The sequence below is a fragment of the Culex pipiens genome, chromosome 1 (assembly GCF_016801865.2).
Source record: "Culex pipiens pallens isolate TS chromosome 1, TS_CPP_V2, whole genome shotgun sequence".
In the NCBI taxonomy this organism is placed as follows: Eukaryota; Metazoa; Arthropoda; class Insecta; order Diptera; family Culicidae; genus Culex; species Culex pipiens.
Window position 1 is genome coordinate 27197252 of NC_068937.1, and position 23846 is coordinate 27221097.

Here is a 23846-nt window from a genome sequence, read left to right on the forward strand (position 1 = left end):
CGCTCCGGCGGTGGGGTCTTTCCCCTCTCTGAAGGCGAAGGCGACGACATCAACGCCTCGGTGTGATTCAGCGACGCGCAGAAGTTTAGAAGGCTGGCTGGAAGTTGTCGATCAAGAGGGCGAGATCAAATGAGATCACTTTTAATTAAGATCGGGCAGCGAAAATTGTGGTGCCCCTTCGCCGTCTAACGAAGCAAACGTGTTCAGCGGATGAGGAGGATTTGTTCTGCGAGGCGGCTTTTCTACACTCAGTTGGATAAGTGAGGTGAAATTTCGAAAATATTATCAGTAGAATTTGAACAAACGATGATTAAAGCTCTGAGAAGATTCTGATGACTAATTTTCGGCTCACTTCAGCAGCTTCCAAGCACTTCACCATCACCATCGATGGAAGGATCTTTGATGATTTTCACATATTTTTAATTACCAGCTGCAAGATTCTTTGTATTTTAAGACATTTTTAAGCTTAAAATTTAATGCCCGATTTTTATTTTTTAACAATAAGTTTCACAAAATGCTTTATTTACTGTAACAACCACTCAAGTAACATTTTAAGCTATATATCAAAGCTGTCACAACCGCTATAAAAACCTATCAGCCAAAACCAACATTAATACCACTTAGTCGTAACAGCCTCCCCAGAACCTCGATAAACCTCTCTTAAAACCCAAAAGGATCTCCCCAAAAGTTTGTCACGGCCTATTTGTAAAAACTTCTTAGGAGTTCAAGGCTTTACAATTGAATCCTAACAACCTCCTCAAATCTTTAATAAAACCTTTATTAAAACCCAGTCAGGAATTATGGAAAAATGACGTTTCATACGTCTTCAAACGTCTTACGCCAAATAGGTTTTATTCTGGCAACAAATAAGTCTTCGTCTTGCCAAATGATACAATTGAGATGGTTTGCAAAAAAGGCGATGATGAAATACATACATGTAATTTGTATGGGAAGTGATTAAAATAATTTGAAAGAATATTTCTCGCTGTTGGTGGTTTAATTTCACCATATTTTTGAAATTCAATGATTATACTATAGTTATTTTTTTTTTCTACCAAGATGACGGTCAATCACACCCAATCAGACCACGAGTTTAGTGCCATATTTCTGCATTGCTATTTGGCCACTCTTAATGCTTCTTTAGGAGATTATGGTTTTAAGCAAGCTTTTTTCATGCCTAATGGCACTTGACAGCTACAACACCCCTGGTTTAAAAGAAGCATACCAAATGGGTTTATATTTGGCATGAAATTGCCATCGGATTTTCAAGACCCTCTTAAAACTTTCACAAAAACCTTATTGCAAGCCATTTGGCTTTTATTGGCACTGGGTTCTTAGAACCTTTAAATCAGCCCTTGCTTAATGGCTGCTGTGAATGCCAACATAAAACTTCTAAGCAATCAAGATGCTACCATAAAACCTCAATAAAACTAGTTGGTCGAAAAATGTTTATGGGGATAAGCTGAAGTAATTTCAAAATGTCATGTTTTTTTTGTTGTTTTTATGTGTTTGTGAAAATGCATAAATTTACACTTTTTTTGTGAAATCACACATTTTTCTTAAATCTAGATTACTTTTTCAAAACTACCAATGCGCCATGGATTTCCTATGTACATAGAACCTTTTGAAAAAGTAAACGAGAAATAAAAGATTTAACCTTTTCCAAATATAGCCATTTTTACTGTTAAAATTAATCTTTAAATGGATTTTTTTAAGGTTTACCTATTTTTTCAGATTTATTTTTAACAAAGATAAATATTGGGGTTGCTCAAATTATACTTTTCAGCTTCCATTGCCAACATTAGAGGCACGGTGGAGCTAGATACTGTTGCTCTATACCGAAAATGAGATTAATGTATACATTGTTAGAGGTAAAACAACATATTTTTCTGTCATGAAAAAAGTGCACATTCCCAGATTTTTTTTTTCTGTTAAGAATTTATTTTTAAATTCATTAAATAAATAAAAATTTAAAAAAACCTTTATTGTTTTGTGATTTGTGTAAAAAGTAATTTCTAATATTGCTTCTAAAACAGTGTTAACCCTCTACTGCCCAATTTTTATTTTTCCCGTGTTCAGGAGGTCATTTTGAGCAACTTTTGTTCTACGAAAAACTTTGCTTCTCTTGTTTTATGTTATTCTTGTTTTATTTTTATTTTTTTTGCTTTAATCTAATTTAGTTTATGTTTGTTTTTGGTAGTTTTTAGCCGATTGTACCACCTATTATAATTACATTTTGCCTATCTTATTTTTTCACGCTTTTACAGTCACTTTTAAGTTTTTTGCTTGTTTTTTAGATTTTCTGCTTTAGAATGGCACCATCATCAATTCAATTGTAAAAAAATGCGTAGAGACATAGTCTGGGACACTACAAAAATTACTGCATACTTCTTTTTACTGAAAATATAGGAAATATTAGAAAAAAACACAGCCAATGTTGACCCCTAAAAAAATGGCATATTAAAAAAACATTGGCAAAGTCACATAAAACAAGTTAAACTTCCAACCCATAAATTTTCAAAAAAATTAAGAGTTCTTCTTTGCAATTCTTTTTAAAGATTGAAAATTGGTTTAAAAATTCGATTTTTTAGATTGAAGCCCGCCTAAAGGCGGGGTTTGGTTGTAGATGGTTAATTAACAACTTTTACATGAACTTTCGTATATTCCAAATAAAAAATCAAAAAATCAAATTATTCGCTCTACAGCATTGCCTTGGCGTTCCCGATTACGGGATTCCTACTCGAAACTTGATGTCCGAAGGCTTGATTGTTGAGGCAATTGCAAACCTCTTTTTACACCTAAGCTTCCATCCACCCCGGGATTCGAACTGACGACCTTTGGATTGTGAGTCCAACTGCCTACCAGCGACTCCACCGAGGCAGGACTCAGGGAGACGACTCCTACACCTGGACTGAGCTATCGACCTAACCTAACCTCTAGGTTAGACCGGGGCCAACATTTACTTCCCCATCCGACGGAAGGCGTGATCAGACAAATCTCGTCTCAGAATTTGCCACCGGGACCTTCTGGGATCGAACCCAGGCCGAATAAATTGAGATTAAATCACATGGAAAAATATGTAAAACTCAACCATCAAGTTTTTAACGTTTCACATTAGGGGCAAAAAGTGGCTTTAAAAAAAAACTCCTAAATTATAATGGAAATACAAGTCTAATCAACTGTAAACTGTTTGAAATGCTTTCTCCTGCGTGAATAATATTTAGGATGCATGGACCTGTTCAAAATTTATTGGAAATTTCTGATATTCCAAAGTAAAGTAACACACTTTTTTTATTTTGTTAATATTTAGAATTTTGATTTTGCTAATATTTAGGTATCTTAAAAATACATGATTGCAAAAAAAAAAAAAAACTGGACAGGTGTGAAAAGCATTTGAAAAAAAATCATCAAAATAAGAAAATTTTAAATGCTGTTAAACCTATAACAAACTACGTTTCCATTTGATTTGTTTTTTTTTATTCTGCCTAGCGCAGGGCTTATGACACGACCATTCGACATATTTTTAGAGATTGGTGACTGAGCGCTTCGTTTGCTTTCAATATGAAAATCTGATTTCGATATTCTGCTTTTCGTTCACATACAAATGAAGGAGCACCGCTTCGCGCGATTCGGAAAGAGCGAAAAAAAGCTTGAGTGCTTGAGCTCGGGTTTCGTTCGTTGCAACTTCGTGTGCGTTCACTGACGGTCGCTGCGTAATGACGATCAAGACAGAGGAAATCGCTCACGATTTGCTTAAAGTTGTCAATATTCAGATGATTCGATCAGCGCTGAGTGAGTGATTAGTGATAATTTCCTAAAAAAATCAAGTTTCGATGCAAAAATCTTAACTTTTTCAACGCAACTGAGTGTAAATACACCCAAAACAGAACAAGAAGAAGCTGCGCGAACAGCTGAGAGGCAGATTTGTTGAGAGAAGAATAGTGAAGAGAAGGTGGTGAGCCGGAATCTTTGTGCGAACTCCCTAGCTGGATGGCTGGATGACGAATCGGTGAGGTATTTCTCGTGTGTTCGCCAAAGGAATTCGTCGTGGACGGGAAGAAACGTGTGTGTTCTGAGCAGTTTCGGAGACGCATTTCGGCGTCATTTCAATTGAGCTGTGTGAAGTGTTGTGTAGTGTAGTGTGTGCTGGTGCTGATAAGTGAAGGTTGAGTACACAGTTGACCTCATGTGCCAAAGAAGGGAGTGTGCTGTATGTGTGACTTGGGTGTAGGGTTTTGCGCAGAAGTGGTTCAATGTTGGGGAAATTCGTGTTTGCTGTAGTTAAACAGTTATGAGTAACAATGTTTGTGGAGAATTCCCTGAAATGATTGTGAACTACGTTTATGTTTTCTTCAGTGAATTCAGAAAATCTTACTAAAAATCTCACAGAGTATTTGGGTCAATCGAGAGATAAACTTCACCCCGAATGAAATACGCTAATTAAACATTCCAAATCTTCTTAACCCGGTCGGTAATTTACGATCAAAGTGAGAACCAAGCCAAGCAGCTGCTGCTGGAAGTAGGTTCCGGTGCATGGGTTGAAACTAAACACCAATTCTGACCGCACACACACACACACGTGATTCCGAGAACGTAAAAATGTTGTTATTTATAAATTCAGCGTAATTAAACGCTGCTGGACGCGAGTTAAGATAAAACGTATGCTACCCCGACCGGCACATATAAACATAGAAAACTCATTATGGAATTGCTGGTGCGAGCATAGAACTCGAGCATGACTTCGAAAGAGTTGCTAGTTGATTCCCATTAAGTTATGACTCGGATTGACCGACATAGGATCTACCGACCCGTCAGTAAGCAAGGGTTGAGCAATCATAAATATTTATAAAAATCATAGCACCGAGTTACAATAAACAACGATTAGCACACAGAACCCAATGCGTCTGGCGAGGTAGGCTTTGCAATTTATAAAACACAACTTTGACAACTTGTTACCTTGTTGCTTCGAATCAAATCGCGCAAAAGCGTCCTGGCGTCATTCATCGTGACTTCAAACCTTGTTTATGATGTCGCTATACATTGCGTGTGATAGTTGTTCTTGTCTGTCAATTTATGTCGTGCGGAGTCGTGTCTGTTTTCTTACTAATTGGACTGCAAAAGTGCCTCAGTAACCTCCACCGAGTTGTGTTCTTGAACAGGCACACATTTGCACGAAATTAGACTTAAGATCTGGCAACCCTGTTTACTGTTATGAGCGCTTCAGTGGAGTCAATATTAACTTCAAGGTTGGATGTTGTACAATTTAATAACTCCCAGAACAATGTTATGCATACTACATCATTAGATAATTGTACTAAAATAATCTTCATCTTTAATCATCATTTTTAAAATCATCAATCAACCGTTTCAAAAGGTTCCTGCGCTTTAATTTAATTTTTCATTTCATTTAATGATTTTTAAGACTTGATAATGTAATTTAAAGATAATGATAATGTATTTTTAATATCATCTTTATAGAAAATCAATCGTTGCAAAAGGTTTCTGCGCTTAATATTTTTTTATTGGTGGGCTAAATTTGAGGCTCGCATAAGCTTGCGGAAAATTATTTAAACAAAAATGAAATACCACAATTTTCATCTGTGAGACTAGACCACTAAACTAGACAGACTAGACTGCTGATGTTTTTTGAAATTCCAATATTTGTTGGACATTTACATCCTTCAAATATTAGAATATAGAAATTTACAGCAAAGAAAATTAAAAATTTTCAACAGTTTTATAAGCTCGAATTAACTGGTTGAAACTCAATAAAAAAAAACCTAACCAAAAAAATCGGGTTGAAAAATGGGTTTGTAACACATTTTTCGCTCGCTTTGGTCATGGTGGAATAGTAGTTTTAATTTTTGCGATTGAAGCTGTTTTTTTTTTGACAAATGTCATGAATTAAAAAAAAATGTTTTGCAGTTGAGTTTTTGATGAAATTTTTTAGTTTTTTTTATTGTTTGATAGCGGTGACCTTTATTTATTTTAGAATAATATTGTTCAACTATTATTTCTTTAATTTTAATAAATTAGTATACATTTTGTCAGTCAGACTCGTAATCCAAATTTCATCAGTTCAAATTAAAAAAAAAAAAAAAAAAAACAAAAGTATAAAAATGATCTGGAAACACTGTCTGTTAAGTAGGGGAACAGCATCTAATTCCAGCGTGCCTCTAATGTTGGCAGGTCAGAACTTTGACATGCAATTAAAGCTAATTAAAAGCGTTTTTAACTGAAATCGAGTGATAAATAGCTCAATAAGAAGTGAGCAAGCAAGTTTCTACCAAAAGTTTAGCAAAATTAGTTGTTTAAATAGTGAAAATCAGCAAATTGGATGGAGTTAGGAGCGAGAGCTTAACCTGCCAAAGATACGAGAATTTCCCCTAAATAAACGAAATAAGTTTTTTTTAACCCATTCAATGAGCCGTCAATAATCAACCATTCTAGGAACCCTGTCAGGTCTCATCGAAGATTATTTTAAAAATAATTGTGGAGATGTGTTTGGGAATGACAAAGGCGAAATTTAAAATGGACCGAAAATGCAATACTAGGGCCATTTAAAAAGTTAGTCTTGAGTTTATAATTTTTAAATGATTTAACGTAATTTAACGAATGATTATTTTTTGGTATCAAAAAATGACGGAAATTAAGTGTAGTTTGTAACACATAAACAAATTTAATTTTATTATTTATTTCATTCAAGTGGCTGTATTTCAGGAAGAAAAAGACCTATCTAAATGTTTCTTAGACATATTTTTTGAAAGTTTTCTCAGGTTTATTAGATTCTTTTTTTAATTTGACACTCATAGGCACACTATTTTTAAATTGTGGACTTTTTTTGTGAAGGTGGCTAAATCCGAAAACTGCGCAGTTTTTTGAAATGTTTACAGAACTTTTCGATTTCAAATTTGACTTTACATTAAAAATGTTGTGACAAGCATAACAACATATTTTTTTGCAAAATTCAATAAATTTTTCTAAATAATCGGCCAATTTCCTGGAAAACTGTTCAATATATTAATTCAAATTAAGCCACGTGGACACTTTTTGGGAAATTCAAACCCCCCCCCCCCTCCCCTCCGTCCTCTCTTTATGTGTTCACGTGGTTTATGATTGGCCCCAAAGCAAATGACCTTTCTAGATTAAAGTCACGTTAATAAAATATACAACAACAACTTTCGTTAAAAAAAAACTCAAGGCAAAGTATAATCACCAGAAATTGTTGATATAATCTAAAAACCTAAAAAAATCATTAAAACTTGGTACTTCCTGTCATTCTTAAGAAACTTAGGTATTCTTAAGAAACTTAAGTATTTTTTTCTTCAAAATAAAAAAAAAACCGTCTGAAAAATATTTGACAAAAATCCTAAAAAACAGACTGTTCATAAAGATGCCTAAATATGGTGATCTTTTCAGGGCAATTCGAATTCCATTTTATTTTGTTATTGAAATTTGGCAAACACAATTTATGTTTCTAAATTTGGTTTTCGAATATATTTTTCAAACCAGTGTGATTTGAAACGCGATGCGCGAGCAAATTTTTAGATTTTAGGTCAGTTTAGAGGACGCTCTATCTTTTAACAGGAGCTAGATGGCACAATAATTCTCCTGGTAAATTCTAAACATGTCATGTTTATCGATTTCAACATTTGTAAATCAATCGCTTCAAAATTTAGGACAAAGAACCTTGATCAGTTTAGATTTAACCCTCTACTGCCCAAATTATTTTGCGAAATTTTTAAATTTTTCCGTGTTTAGGTGGTCATTTTGGGCAAATTTTGACTTCTCTTGTTTTATGTTTTAGTTTGTTTTTTTTTTTTTTTTGTATTTTAATTTGCATCTGTCTTGTTTTGTTTATGTTTGTTTTTGGTAGTATTTGGCCTTTTCTACCACCTCCTATCATTACATTTTGCCTTTCTAATTTTGTCATGTTTTTACAGTAATTTCATTTAAATTATTTTTTCGAACTCGCTAGGGTTTTTAGCCAAATTTTCCCTAGTTTTGGCTTAATTGCATTTGAAGAACCTTCTGTTACCAAGTGGTTAATGAAAAGGAAATAGTTGCAAGGAACAGCAAATCTCTATGAACCAGCCATTCACACAAGTTGTAAAATTGTTATTTCGGTAAATAAAATGAATTGAATTGAATTTAAATTATTTAAAAAGCGTAGAGGCATAGTTTTTTTTTACTTATATTAAAGGAAAAGTTAGTAAAAAACACAGCCAAAGTTGAACCCTAAAACATGACATTTTTGAAAATATTGAAAGAGTCACATAAAACAAGTCAAACTTCCCCCCTAAAATTTTCCAAAATTTTAAAAGTTCTTATTTGCCTTGCTTTTTAAAGATCAAAAATTGGTTGAAAAATGGATTTTTGGTGATTTTTTTTTTAAAATCGAAGCCCATCTAGAGACATCCAAATTTAAAATACTACAAAAAACCAAAGAGATCAAAAACGCATAGAGTTATTCATTTGACAAAATCAAAATTCCTCAACTAGTAGAGTGGAAAATTCGCTGTCAATTCCAGAAGCATTCGTCGAATGAGTTTAACCAATCTCTAACATTCCTCGGCCAAACCCCAATGCTTCGTGTACGTACACATTCCTGCGTTGCGTATAATTGATCTATTTGCCATCATTTAGCGACGGTTGTCAACATTCGTCAGCTGGCGACCAAATACCTCAGTAGCCCGTCGTCACTCGAAACCAATCACTGCACGATTACAATTTGAACCAGCCCAGGTGACTGGAAACCCGATGAAGTTGAACCATTTGCAGCTGCAAATTCTAACTCCACGAAGATGCTCAATCATGTGGAACGACGCACGTAGAGCAATGGCCACAACGCCGTGCAGATCGGCGGATTTGGCATGGCAAAAATTCATGCTCCAGCGGGCAATTGTGGGACAGTTTTTGAATCAAATCCGTGCTGGTTTGAAGCTTTGCAAGTTGATTCCAGGGCTTTATTTAAATTAAAAATCTTTTTTTTTTATTTTTGCAATCCAAGCAAAACTTAGTTGAGGATATCTTGGATATTTTCCCTTATCCCCTTAAAAAAGTGAAGCATCAAATAACTTCTTAGTGTCCCTGAGTGTACTTCGTTCGTCTAGCATTCTACAAAACACAATAAAACATAAAACCACGACCTCGAGTCATTAAGCGATCGATCGGCTAGATCGAATTGCCAGCAGCAGCGATTGCGGTATGAAGCAATTAAAGTGATACAAACCGATTCTCACAGGTGTTTTGCCACCTTCCTCCTCACGATTCGTCATTGTTCTTCGGTGGATGGGTTGATGGGAAAAGAATTCCTAGTTCTCCGGTAGTGGTAGAATGGAATTCATGAGTAAGCACTAGCAGTCTACCAGATGTCTTCTTCCAGATCTATTAAACTTCTCCAATGATTGATCGATCAACATCACTAACCGAACCTTTTTACTCAACCTTCCAGATTGCGACAGTGCCACGTCCGGCTCGAGCGTCACCATTTCAACGTCCACCCACACCACACCCCGGAACAGTGCGTCCAGCATAACGAGCAATACTGGCGGAAATTGTACCGCGGCGGCGGCCACCACCAACAACTCACCGGCCGGAGGAGGCGGACCCACCGAGAACGGGGGCGGTGACAAGTCCCAGGTGACACCCGGTGCGCCCGGATCGTCCGGCCACAAGGGCAGCATCCGCGGGAATAAGCTGGCCCGGCGGGCGCGCTCCTTCAAGGACGACTTCCTGGAGAAGATCTCCCAGATTCGGACGCCCACCAGCACGATGACGAGGTGAGTTAGATGTCAACTACTTGTTTCGCAAAGGATTTTTTTAAATATCCCAGAAATTAAAAACTTGTTTGTTGTTATATATTGAATTAAAAAAAAAAAGAATAAGACATCGCTAAAATTTTCGAGTTATTACACTCTTAGATTTTATTTCAATTTCTTTTCGTTTCAATGTCGCAAACTACTTGTTTTGATATACTTTATTTCACTTGAAAGTTTAACTTTTTTTTCATAATGATTTTTGTTTTTAACTTTGAATTTCCGTAACAAGCGTAGGGCACTTTATATATATTTGGCAGGTTCCGGATTTGGTCGATCCAAAAAAAATTCGATGATTCGATTCGATAATACATGAAACATTCGTGAAATTTTCCGATCTTCTCGAAAAAATATTTTCAAAATTTTTAAACCAAGACTAACATTTCAAAAGGGCCAAACATTCAATATTACGCCCTTTTAAAATGTTAGTCTTGGTTTAAAAATTTTGAAAATATTTTTTTTCGAAAAGATCGGAAAATTTCACGAATGTTTCATATTTTAACATTGAAAATCGGACCATTAGTTGCTGAGATATCGACATTAGAAAATGGTGTGTTGTTTGGGTGGGACTTAGAAAACATCAATTTTCCTGTTTTTAAACCTTTGCATGGCAATATCTCAGCAACTAAGGGTCGTATCAACAAAGTTCAAAAATGCAAAATATAGAGAATTTTCTCAGCTTTTCAAAAATATTTTTTTCAAAAGTGGGCAAACATGTGCACTAATTTAAAAAAAAATGAAAAACTGCGACTATTTTCAAAAAAGTCACCTAAAAATGGATTTAACTTGAAAACGGTGCACTTTATCAAAATTTCACTGAAGTACTTTTTGATTGCAAATTTGATTTTACATCGAAAAATGAAGTTGAAAAATTTTTGCGACCAATTTTTCGATTTTTTGAAAAAAAAAAACAGTATTGATTCAAACATTCATAACTCGCTCAAAGATTTTTTGCACAACCTGGAAATTTCTGAAAAGTTAGCATTTGATGTCCTCTAAAACATACAAAAAAAAGTTTAAGTGACAAAATAGTAGTTTATGCAACAAGTTGCAAAAAGAGGATTTTTTCAGTACGAGTCGTACATTTATCCAACGAGGTTCACCGAGTTGGATAAATACGAAGAGTGCTGAAAAAATCAAGTTTTGCAACGAGTTCCATACAACATTTTTTGCAATTCCAAAAAACACACACTGAGTGAAATTTTATGTCAAATTTTCAAGTATTTTGTCAATAAATCGTTTAAATTATAAAAAATGTTGAAAAGTTTTACTTTTCGAAACAAGTGCTGAAAAGTTCAACTTTTCAGCACACATTTGAGTGCTGAAAAGTAGAACTTTTCAGCATTTATTTTGAAAAGTGTTGCTATTAGATTCTGTTATTTCTGGTACAGAAAAGTAGGCTATTTCGTCGTTCAAGAATGACAGGAAAAGTAAGTAGTTTCACGACGGAATTGCAAAAAGTTAAATAAAAAATCACCAAATTTTTTTAAACCGTGTATCATTTTTTTCCAGTGTAGTCCATATCCATACCTACAACTTTGTCGAAGACACCGACTCGATCAAAAAAATCCTTCAAAAGATACAGATTTTTGAATTTTCATACATCATTTTTGTATGGCCAGCTGTCAAATTTGTATGGAAAATTTTATGGACAAACTAATGATGCAAAATGGCTTTTTTGGGCATACCGAAGGCACCAAAAAAGTTTCAGTCGGATTAAAAAATTCAAAAATTAAAATTTAAGAAAAAAGACCGATTTCGTAGAGAACTGCTCAAGTCACTTAAGGTAATATTTGGGCTCATTAACGACAGGAAACAAGTTAACGAAAAAAAACCTTTATTTCTCGGGTGAGTTTTCAAAAAGCCGTAAGAGCCACCGTGACCTCTTGCACAAATTTTCAGTTTTCTCGAAAATGAGTCAAAATTCCATTTATTTTTAGTTTGAGGCACTTGAAGGAAGTGTAGATGAACAATCTCGAGCGTTTTTGATATTAATTTTTTATAAGTAGGTCGAATACCGATGTAAAAAGGACTTTGTTTACCAATGGCTCTTACGGCTTTTTGAAAACTAATCCGAGATTTTATGTAATTTGATTACTCTTAGTGGTTTTTTTTTTCGAGTACATCGGATAATCGATTGTATATTGTAAATTCGGAATATATTTTCTTTTCTTTTATTTTGAATTAGGACAGTTCAAAAAAATCTGCTTGAGCAAATAATTTCCAAGAAAGCAGCATTCTTTGAAAATTAAGAATTTCAAAACAAATTTTGAATAAAATAATATTTGTGGTTTTTGTCTTGTTAGAAATTAGAAGTTCTATTATAAAAAGTTTTTGGGATTTTGATTTTTTATTGTAACAAAAAATTCCTTTGATTTTAGGTCCAGTCATTTTTTATAATTTAAACTTTATTAATATAAACTTGAAATAAGTAATGCATTTTAAACCAGGGCGACCAAAAAAATTTACTTAAAATAAAAAAACAGTTATTTTTTACCATTTCTTACTATTTAGTGGAAATTGCCATGAAATTATCTGTAGTTTTTAGATAATCCTTAATTGATGAAACATTTTTTTACGAATATTTTATTTTGAAAATCAATCACATTTAAGTTTGTTTTACTTTTTAAATGTCTCAATTATTTGGTATTTGAAATAGTTATTTTAAGAATTTTCAAAAAAAATACGTTCTAAAAGTGTTGAGTATTTTGATTATTTATGTAAAAAATATGAAAAATAATCTTAATAAAAAAATTTCTCCAGTTAAAAGTACTTTAAAAATTTCATTAAAAATTTTCAGGACTTTTTTCATTTTCAATAAATCTATTTTTGAAGTTGGTCAAGCATGATCATAAGTTCTACTGGTAAAAAAGTCACTTTTTATAAAAACTATACCTTTTTCGGTGGGTACATTATAAAAGGAAAATGAAAAATAGTTTAAAACATTGCTTAATCCACCTTTAGGTGGTTGGTGCCTAACATTCATATAGTGAATATCTTAATTCAGAATTGCATCATTCCCTCTTAACATCATTTCTTTCGATAGGGTTTTCAGATCTTCAATCTTTTTGGCTCATCGGTAAGGTCTTTTGATAACCTAACTAACGATAGTTCGCATGATAGATCCGGACTCTGATAAGTGTTATAATAACACTTAAGTGCTAATAACTTTTGATAGCGTTGTCATATCTTCAAATTTTTGGACGCATTGGAATGGTCATTTGATTACCCATCTATCGATGGGTCGCATGATAGATCCGGACAGCGATTTTATCAAAATATCTGAGAACCGGCCTCTAAAAAGTGTTTAAATAACACTTAAGTGGTCATAACATTTGATAGGGTTATCAGATCATCGATGTTTTATGCTCATTTGAAAGGTGTTTCAATCATCTAACTGATGACAGGTTGCGTGATGGATCCGGACATCATTTTAATCTAAATATCTGAGATCCGGCCTCTGAAAAGCGTATAAATATCACTTAAGTGCTAATAACTTTTGATAGGGTTATCAGATAGGTTAGGCTCGTTGGAAAGGTCTTTTAAAAACCTTTCTAAAAATGCATAACATGACGGGTTTTCTTACAAAAACCACCCTTTTTACAATCTTCCGGACTTTTGCTAAAATCGTTTTTTAGGATAACTTTTGAAGTACTCGGTCCAAATCGGTTCAGCCATTCCGGAGATAATTGTATGCATTTTTTGTGGAAGGCAAAAATGGTTTGTAACTGAAAATATCAAAAATATGATTATTTTGCACATTTAAAGTTAAATGTGAAAAAATGTATAATGCTGGTTCTTTTTATATGATTGCTTCTTTTTTAACTTTTTTCCTAAGATATAAATTCGGTCAGAAAAAATTGTATCGACTTTTGATTTTTTGAAGCATTTTTAAGGACAGCTGCCAAAATGACGTACAAGTTTGTATGGAAAGACTAAGGATGCAAACGGCTTTTTTGGTATTGTTTTGTCCTGGTTTTAATTGTTAATGAATAATTATTTAGATTGGAAATAATTTCAAAAACATTCAAAAACAACACAGTTTTATTGATTTTTAATGTGGAAAAATTTTATAGCAGAAAGATGAAAAATCTCAAGCTTCATCGATTTGGAATTTGCATTAAAACTCTAACAAAAACGGATTCATTTACAACTAGTGTACGACCTTTTTCAAGCTATCCTGAAAAATATAAATATTATTTAAAAGTTTAAATGATATTACCAGTTCCAAATTTATGCACTTAATAGTAGTTTATGCAACAAGTTGCAAAAAGAGGATTTTTTCAGTACGAGTCGTACATTTATCCAACGAGGTTCATCGAGTTGGATAAATACGAAGAGTGCTGAAAAAATCAAGTTTTGCAACGAGTTCCATACAACATGTTTTGCAATTCCAAAAAACACACACTGAGTGAAATTTTATGTCAAATTTTCAAGTATTTTGTCAATAAATCGTTTAAATTATAAAAAATGTTGAAAAGTTTTACTTTTCGAAACAAGTGCTGAAAAGTTCAACTTTTCAGCACACATTTGAGTGGGTGGGTCTCGTGGCGCAGGGGTAGCGGCTTCGGCTGCCGATCCCGATGATGCTATGAGACGCGGGTTCGATTCCCGCCTTATCCACTGAGCTTCTATCGGATGGTGAAGTAAAACGTCGGTCCCGGTTTCTCCTGTCTCGTCAGAGGCGCTGGAGCAGAAATCCCACGTTAGAGGAAGGCCATGCCCCGGGGGGCGTAGTGCCAATAGTTTCGTTTTTTTGAGTGCTGAAAAGTAGAACTTTTCAGCATTTATTTTGAAAAGTGTTGCTATTAGATTCTGTTATTTTTGGTACAGCAAAGTAGGCTATTTCGTCGTTCAAGAATGACAGGAAAAGTAAGTACGTAAGTAGTTTCACGACGGAATTGCAAAATAGTAGTTTATGCAACATGTTGCAAAAAGAGGATTTTTTCAGCACGAGTCGTACATTTATCCAACGAGGTTCACCGAGTTGGATAAATACGAAGAGTGCTGAAAAAATCAAGTTTTGCAACGAGTTCCATACAACATTTTTTGCAATTCCAAAAAACACACACTGAGTGAAATTTTTTGTCAAATTTTCATGTATTTTGTCAATAAATCGTTTAAATCAAAAAAATGTTGAAAAGTGTTACTTTTCGAAACAAGTGCTGAAAATTGCAACTTTTCAGCACCCATTTGAGTGCTGAAAAGTAGAACTTTTCAGCATTTATTTTGAAAAGTGTTGCTATTCGATTCTGTTATTTTTGGTATAGAAAAGTAGGCTATTTCGTCGTTCAAGAATGACAGGAAAAGTAAATAGTTTCACGACGGAATTGCAAAAAAAATATTTCAATACGGTTTTATTATTTTGTTATTCGAATAAATCCTACATATTCAAAAATTCGGTTAAAACTTAATTTTCAAAATGTTTAGCTTTTTGCAACCTTCTATTTTTTCTCCTTAAGGTTGCCCAGAAAAAACACCGTGGGGGCAAGTGTAACAAGCTAAGAAAACACCCATAAAAACGAAAAAATATCAGTCGGATATTTGGATAATCATCTTATTTCAGGTCTTGACTATGACTTTGTCAAAACGAGTTTTAAAAACTGGTTTTACACCATAAAAAAAACATTGTTAAAACCATTGTTTTTCAGCACATTCTACAGCTAGGTGGGGCAAGACGAACAATGCATGAAAAATCATTTATATTTGCTAACAATGGGATAGTTATCACTTAGCAACATAAGATTGTATTGTATTTGAATCATTTCTTTAGTTTTTAAAAGCACTAATACAATCTTACGATTAATTTAAACATTTTTTTACCGAAGTTTAGTAAAGTTTAGATCGGTAAACCATCTGTCAAAATGAACAGTTTTCAGTTTACCGAACTATTCAGCAGTTGAAAATTTGGTAAACTTTACCGAATTCGGTAAAATCAATCTATGTTTGTACACAATTTTATGTTGGCAAAATTTGAAAAACCAGAGAAGTACTCACAAACGGAACAAAAACCGACATTATGATATTTTGTGATATTAATTTTAATGTGGTATTGCTGTGTAGAGCCTAAGGGCGTACTGCAAACTTTACCAAGTATTCACACCGCCCATAACATCACTGATAACAACCCGTTCCGCTGTAATGATTTGATAAGATAAAACAATACTGACGATTTCTTGTTGGGGGTTTTAACTTGGCTTCCTTAAATTGTTCAAAATTCTTTCTTTTCCCTGCAATCAACAATGTTAATAGAGAGTGCATTTTGAGTTTGATCTGCAACACTTCCACTTTGCTCCGCCAAGTTTATTCAATCAAACGGCGTGGGGAAGATGTGCAGCAGCACGTTGATGATGATGATATTGTCGCCGCGGCACTAAACCGAATTGAGCAGGTTTAACTCTCGCTACGATTTTCTGTCGCGAAATATCTGTCAAGCATGTTTCGGTGATTTTGAATCAGTGTGTTCGCTTTTTTTGTTTTGACGGCTTCGGATGTTGAGAAAAACGAGGCTGTTTTTTCTGATTTGCCGAGGGAATGGAACGCTTTAGATTACATTATTGTTTAAAATCTTGGTGTTTAGTTCTGCTACCACTAAAACTGTTTCAATTGGGGTAATTTTTGAAGGTCAGTCGGTTTTCAGCTTCAGAAAAAGACGCAGAATGGAAAAAAGTCTTGGTTAACTTGCTGATTGCAGATGGATTCCGTCTGAATAAAACAAAAACAAGTGGCCATCATTGTCGAGGGCCTCAATCCGGTCCGTTGTGTCCTACCACCGGGAGAGTTTAGCTGATGCGGGTTGTTGCGGGTGCCGATTGAGTAAGTTCTACAGTCAAAATGGGAAGACCTAGCCACCAGTTTGAAAACCAAAAGCGCCGTAATTGTCCTCTCCAAGTTAGACATCATGAAATGGTCCATCTGGTTTATCGAATCCACGCTACAGAACGCTTTCCAGTAGATCTTCGTGATCGATTCGGTGCTCCGTGTAAGTCGCGGCGCGAGTCTTTTCGCAGCTCAACTGGCGACATTTCAGTTTGGTGCCGCGGCGAAATTTTGTTTTGGTTTTGCGTGTGACATTTGAGATACACTCAGAAAAGATCAACAGAAAACTGCTTCGCAAGATGAAAAGCACTCGCGCTGTTATTTCGATTTATTTCAAAAACCACAATAAAATTGCTCCCGACGACGACGACACACACATGTCGTCTTAATTTGTTCTCACACATATCGGGGCGCGCTCTTCAAAGTTCGCTTACCTATAGAGACTTACCGCGACACAAGGTAGATTGACAAATATCGCGATGTGTGTGCGAACTGAACTCTCGCGCTCGCTCGACACAGCACAACAAGACTTAGTCATCGCCGTCGTATCGTCCGACGAAGAAGAACTTTTTTTTCTATCTTTTTGCTAAACTATGTACAATTTTCTTTCCAAACGGCCCAAATCGCTGACATCCTCTGGACGACGGTGCAAATCCCAACGCATCATCCGCAGGTCACACTCGCCAAACAGTCCGCGGAGTGGCAGCGCCGGAGGTGGGGGCGCAGGCGGCGGCGTCGGCGGTAATCGCAAGTCCGATGATCTGCTGGCCTCGAGCAAGCCGGTGCAGGACCTGAACTATCACGTGCGCCAGGTCAAGAACGCGCTCACGCACTTTAAGGATGTGATACTGAAGAACAAGCTGGAGATGCTGCCGGGCAACGGGACGGTCGTGCTGGAGCTGGTCGCCAATGTTCACACAGGTGAGGAGGAGAGGGGTGTTTGAGGAGTACTTTGATACATTAGATAAAATGTGGTTGTTTTTACTTCCCTTTTTGCAGCTCTCCAGTCGTACACGTTGAACGAAAACAGCAGCGCCCTGATCAACGCCACCAACCACGTGTACATGTCGCTCGGGAACCTGCTGAAGCTGTGCGACGAGGTCCTGCTGACCGCCGACAACGAAAACTGTCCCTCGCTGAGCAAGGAGAACGTCAAGGAGATCGTCGAGCTGGTCGAGAACGCCGTCAACAATCTGGTCAACCTGGCGAACGAAAAGATTTCCGACAAAGCTGCGGGCAGCGGTTCGGGCAATCACCACTCTTCAAACACCCTGCAGCGACCCGCGGTGGACATCGCCGGCCAGCGAACCTCCCTCCCAGATATCCCGCTCACACCCCGCGAACGGGACATCCTCGAGCAGACGTCCCTCAAAACGGTGCGAGCCTCGCACAGTACCGAAAGTATTCTCCGCGACTCTAGTCCTCCCCCGAAACCCCCACTCCCGGACCGGGCCCAGGATCCGCCCCCGCTCCCCCCAAAACGGAAAAGTCAACACTCGAAGAACCACTCGTTCCACGAAACGTCCGACGCGGACTCGACCTTTCTGGGCGGTGGCTGCGGCGGGGCCCTGGACCGGATGTCACTGCGGTCCCGGTCGCCCGAAGATAACTCTAGTCTGCTGAGTGCCAGCGCGGGTTCGCTGGACTCGGCACTGAACCACTCGCGCGAGGAGGACGAACTCCGAGCGCTCACCAACACCAGCTCCAGCGCCATCACCACCGCCACCATCCATGACAAGGCGTCGCTGCTCGGACTCGGGCCGGCCTGCAGGAACAACAGCAATGTGAGTAGAACGTAGAGGTATTTGGGTGTTAGCTCTTGCCCTGCTTCCATTCCAGAATGAACAGGGACGTTGCCAATCTTTTCGGCTCTCCAAATATGCTGCCGGATCTTTTCCCGGAGCTATTCCGGATCATCAACTTTGTACTGGTTTGACGAAGGGCGCCGCCAAATTCCGCTATTTTCTCAGCCCGAAGAATATGTAACTGGAATCTTAGCTCCCGTTTCGGACAAAGCAACAACCGAATAAAAAAAAGTCACCCTGGCAGGTTTCGGACTTTTTTATAGAATTAGCTAATTTTAAAGCAAGATCATTAAAAAGCTGCCAAATTTCTAATCTAATCTAATCTAATCTAACCCTAGCGCAGCCAGTCTTTCGAGGGCATCCTGGAAAATGCCTTAGGTTGATTAACGCCTAGCATCCTCTTGTCATTATTAACAATTGCAGTGCCCAATGCAATAAATTGCTTTGAAACATCACAAACGTTAAAGCGGCCAGGCCAACTGCGTAAAGTTTACCGCAAAGATGATTCGTTGAATTGGATTGAGTTTGAGCACGAATGTTCAAACAACAACACATTTCTGAATCTACAGGGGAGGAAGAAACGTGGGGATCCCCCGCTCACGTTCCTGTTTGTTTAGGCAATTCGTTGGGAGCCACCATGCTAAGAAGTTTTGGTGCTCCGGGACCCTCTAGGGATGGGACACTGTATTTCCACAAATGCCCTGGACACTACTTGCCGTGGTTATAGCGCCACAACTCGCTTCCTGTGAATAGAAAAATATATGGGTAATTTATAACAAATAAAAACATGAGTAATATTGGCAACCCATTTAACCCCACTCTGAATTTTTATGTTCTCTGTTTTTTAATGAATGAAGTATATCTTAGCTTACCTTTTGATGTAGTCGAACACCTGCATTCGCAGGAACGGACTTACCTAGCACCACAAACCTTGTTTCACCAACACCGACTCACCAAAGTCGGTCGACACTAGAGTACCGTTGAAAGAGAAGCAAATACATGTAGATCTCGATGTAGATCCTCGTGAATGACGAAACGACCATCTTCCTGTCGTTGTATGCGTATGCGTGTGCTGCTATCAGTTGTGGCAACCAGCTATCGTTGAAGCACGCGGTAGCAGGATTACAGATGGAGTGATCTTCGCGATGATGGCAGCCGATTTTCCCAAAATTTTAACTCCGGAAATCATGCGCACGAAACCCGTTTATTTTCACCATTGAAGAAACCAAAAATTCGATCACGAAATGTAAACAATAACAAACACGTTTTGTTTGGCTGACCGTTCTGTGCATTGTTCCGAGGTTTGGTTGAATTTGGTTGCCGGAGTAACGAGCTAGTATTCAAAATGCTTACAGCAGTCGGGCATGTACGTGTGTCAAACGCGTTCTGACCAAAAATCCCTTTGGTCAATATGTCGCACCTGCAGCAATTTTCAGGGTTTTTTTTTTTTTAATATCTCAGAATTGAAATCTCATTTTAGGGATCTGTGAAGGTCAAAAAGTGAGGCATAAGGAGCTGCACTAAATATCGTCATCAACTCAATTTGGCCCAGAATCGACTTGCAACAAGATAGCACAATCACGATGATTTTTACTCTTTATTCTGAATGTTTCTTGTTTTTGGCCACCAAAAACCGGTTCTTGAGTAACGAACTGACCTCAATATGTAACATCTTCTCAAGAAGATTCAAAGAACATTAGTCTGACCATAGATTGTCATATCTATCTACAGTCATGCCCGGTTTTGCACTGCCCCGGTTTTGATTCGCTTAACTGAAGCACAGAGCTTATGGGATGTTGGCTATATGGGAGACATTGGCTGTAATCGTATGAAAAAATCTACCAACATCAAAAAATTATAGTGTTTTGGAATCGGGATGATGTCAGCTATCGATTGCACTTATAATTACATGAAAATTTTCACAAAAATACGTATTTTTCCTGTATTTTGAAAATGCAATGTTTCTGGAAAAAAAACACTCAAAATTATTGTTATTGCAATATGGGTTTAAAAAAATCGGGATTTTTCATACATTTCGAATGTATTTTTTTTGTTGAAAATACTAGAAAATTTCACAAACCTACGTATTTTTTGAAAAAAAATACTCCAAATTTTAGTTTTCAACAATATGAGTATCAAACGATCGGAAGTTTTTCATACATTTCGAAAGTTATTACAAAAATTTTAGAAAGTACTAAAATTTTCACAAACTACGTATTTTTGAAAAATACCCAAAATTAATTTTTTTCACAATATATTTATCAAATGATCGAATTTTTTTTATACATTTCGAAAAAACAACAAATTTTTTGAAGATTAAAAAAAAACTCAAAACTACGTATTTTCGAAAAATATACTCAAAGTTTCAATATTTTTTCGATATGCGTATTAAATGATTGAGATTTTTTCATACATTTCGAATATAGTTTTATTTTTTTGAAATACTAAAATTTTCTAGAAACTACATATTTTCGAAAAAAAAACACTCAAAACTTCAGTTTTTTACAATATGGATATCAAACGATTGGGATTTTTTTCATACATTTAGAAAGTTGCATCATATTTTTTTAAATGCTTAATTTTTTCACAAAACTTTTTTTTTTGAAAAAAAAACGCTCAAAATTTCAGCTTTTTCACAATATGGGTGACAAATAATCGAGATATTTTAATAAATTTCGAAAGCTACAACTTCGTATTTTCTGAAAAATACCCAAAATTTATTTTTTTCACAATATATTTATCAAATGATCGAATTTTTTTATACATTTCGAATAAACAACAATTTTTTTGAACATTAAAAAAATCTGAAAACTACGTATTTTTGAAAAAAAAAATACTCAAGGTTTCAGTTTTTTTCGATATGCGTATTAAATGATTGAGATTTTTTCATACATTTCGAATATAGTTTTATTTTTTTGAAATACCAAAATTTTCTAGAAACTACATATTTTCGAAAAAAAACACTCAAAATTTCAGTTTTTTACAATATGGATGTCAAACGATCGCGATTTTTTCATACATTTAGAAAGTTGCATCATATTTTTTTAAATGCTTAATTTTTTCAGAAAACTTTTTTTTTGAAAAAAACGCTCAAAATTTCAGCTTTTTCACAATATGGGTGACAAATAATCGAGATATTTTAATAAATTTCGAAAGCTACAACTTCGTATTTTCTGAAAAATACCCAAAATTTATTTTTTTCACAATATATTTATCAAATGATCGAATTTTTTTATACATTTCGAATAAACAACAATTTTTTTGAACATTAAAAAAATCTGAAAACTACGTATTTTTGAAAAAAAAAAATACTCAAGGTTTCAGTTTTTTTGATATGCGTATTAAATGATTGAGATTTTTTCATACATTTCGAATATAGTTTTATTTTTTTGAAATACCAAAATTTTCTAGAAACTACATATTTTCGAAAAAAAACACTCAAAATTTCAGTTTTTTACAATATGGATGTCAAACGATCGCGATTTTTTCATACATTTAGAAAGTTGCATCATATTTTTTAAAATACTTAATTTTTTCACAAAACTTTTTTTTTTGAAAAAAAAACGCTCAAAATTTCAGCTTTTTCACAATATCGAGATATTTTAATAAATTTCGAAAGCTACAACTACGTATTTTCTGAAAAATACTCAAAATTTAATACATTCGAAATGTTTGAAAAAAAAATACGATCATCTGTTACCCAACTGAAATTTTTACTGTTTTTTTTTCTAAAATACGTAAAAAAAAACAAACCATCCACATTAACGACCCCCGGGTCTTTTGTGGTCTCTATTGCAAGTTTCTGCTCGAACCTAGGAGTCCGAAGGCTTGAATGGGGAGAGCACCCAAACCTCTTTCTACTCCAAGGAACCTTCCACCCCAGTGTTTGAACTGACGACCTTCGGATTGCGAGTCCAACCGCCGCCAGCGATTCCACCGGAGTAGGCTTGGTTTGGTGTGTTGTTTGTAATTATGGCATGGAGACAACTCCTACACCTGGAATGACTTAACGGCCTAACAACCAAGGCCGGACCGACATTTTACTTCCTCATCCGATGGAAGGTTGCAGCAGATGGGAATCGAACCCAGAATCATCCGCTTACAAAGCGGAAAGCGTAACCATTCGGCCACGCACTGCCACCACATAGTTTTGTCAAAATTTTGAGTATTTTTCAAAAAGGTGTTATTACATTCGAAATGTATGAAAAAATCCGATCATTTGATATCCATAGGGTTTGTTCAAATATTACGACCAGAGATTTTCGGGATTTGAGAACAAGTGAACCAGATTTGGCCAAACAGTTTTTGGCGATTTTTTAAAGTTTGGGATCTAAAAGGACCCCAGTAAGCAAAAGTGCCCACCTGCAGTTGCTACTCGGTTATTGACCAGGACCTCTAAAAGTTACATCTTCCCTTGTTTCGCATCGTTTCATGCTGATCAATACCGGCGCCGGCTACGACCAGAGGTAGAGCCACTGCACAGTGGTCTAAATTGCAAAAAATAGAGAATAGATTTTCCGAAAAATTGTGAAGTTTTGGAGCTTGGGTGTCTTCAGAAGAGTTAGCAACTTTTGGTTTGGTTGAAAAATAGGGTGGTTCACAATTAGGGTGATTTTGAAAATCTATTCTTTCAATAATATTTTTGGGATTTTTTTATATTCTAGGAAGTTGTTGGGCTAAAAAACTAACGATTAATTCCATCCAGAAGAACAACCCTAGCTTAACCTATTATCTGTTCTTCTTCTCCCCTTTTCAAGATTTGGGACGAAGCGGACTGCAGCGGCATGCAGCTGCTGAGCGGTGGCGGTCCCATCCCGACCGACATCGCCGCCCTGAACAACCGCAACTCGAACGAGTCCGGCTTCGAGTCGATGTACTCGCTGCGCATCAGCCGGGACCACCAAACCAGCAGCAGCACGTCGTACAAATCGTCAAACACGTACAGTAGCAGCAGCACAACTAACTCCCAACTCCACAAGTCAGAATCTATCCTGGATGCCATGGGTTCGTTGGGGGGCGGTGGCAAGCTCATCTCGCTGATCACAACCGGGCAGCAGCATCTCCAACAGCAGCAGCAACAACACCAAAAGATCGATACCTTCGTGACGCAGGCCAGCGGTGAAAGCGGGGACATTGTGCTGACGACGGCGACCACCGAGGTGTGCTCGTCGCGGGTACAAAAGGCCAGCCTGTCCAAAGTGATACAGTACGGTAGTATCGAAGCGAACGACGAGGTGTTTGGCGGCATCGAGCTGAACGACAAACCGCCGGCGCTTCCGGTCAAGACGCGATCGCACAGTATTAGACGGGAACGACACCCGTCCCAGTATGACAACGTGGACGACGCGGAACTGGAGCGCGGGTAAGACTTTATTCAGCTTCACCCGCAATATCCCCCTCTCTA

The 23846-nt window shown here is 36.4% G+C and overlaps 1 protein-coding gene across 9 annotated transcripts in view; it reads left to right on the forward strand.

The window, feature by feature from the left end:
• The window catches only part of LOC120413322 (guanine nucleotide-releasing factor 2), a 116837-nt gene that overhangs the window by 70273 nt on the left and 22718 nt on the right, over positions 1–23846 (forward strand). For 8 of the 9 annotated variants that reach the window (XM_039574093.2, XM_052711629.1, XM_039574089.2 and 5 more), the window contains 4 exons: positions 9455–9782; positions 17311–17558; positions 17637–18421; positions 23200–23804. In XM_039574093.2, the coding sequence (XP_039430027.1) occupies positions 9455–9782; positions 17311–17558; positions 17637–18421; positions 23200–23804 (1966 nt within the window). Of the gene's footprint in view, positions 1–9321; positions 9350–9454; positions 9783–17310; positions 17559–17636; positions 18422–23199; positions 23805–23846 lie in introns of those variants that run through there. The other variant, XM_039574094.2, reaches the window with a different exon arrangement.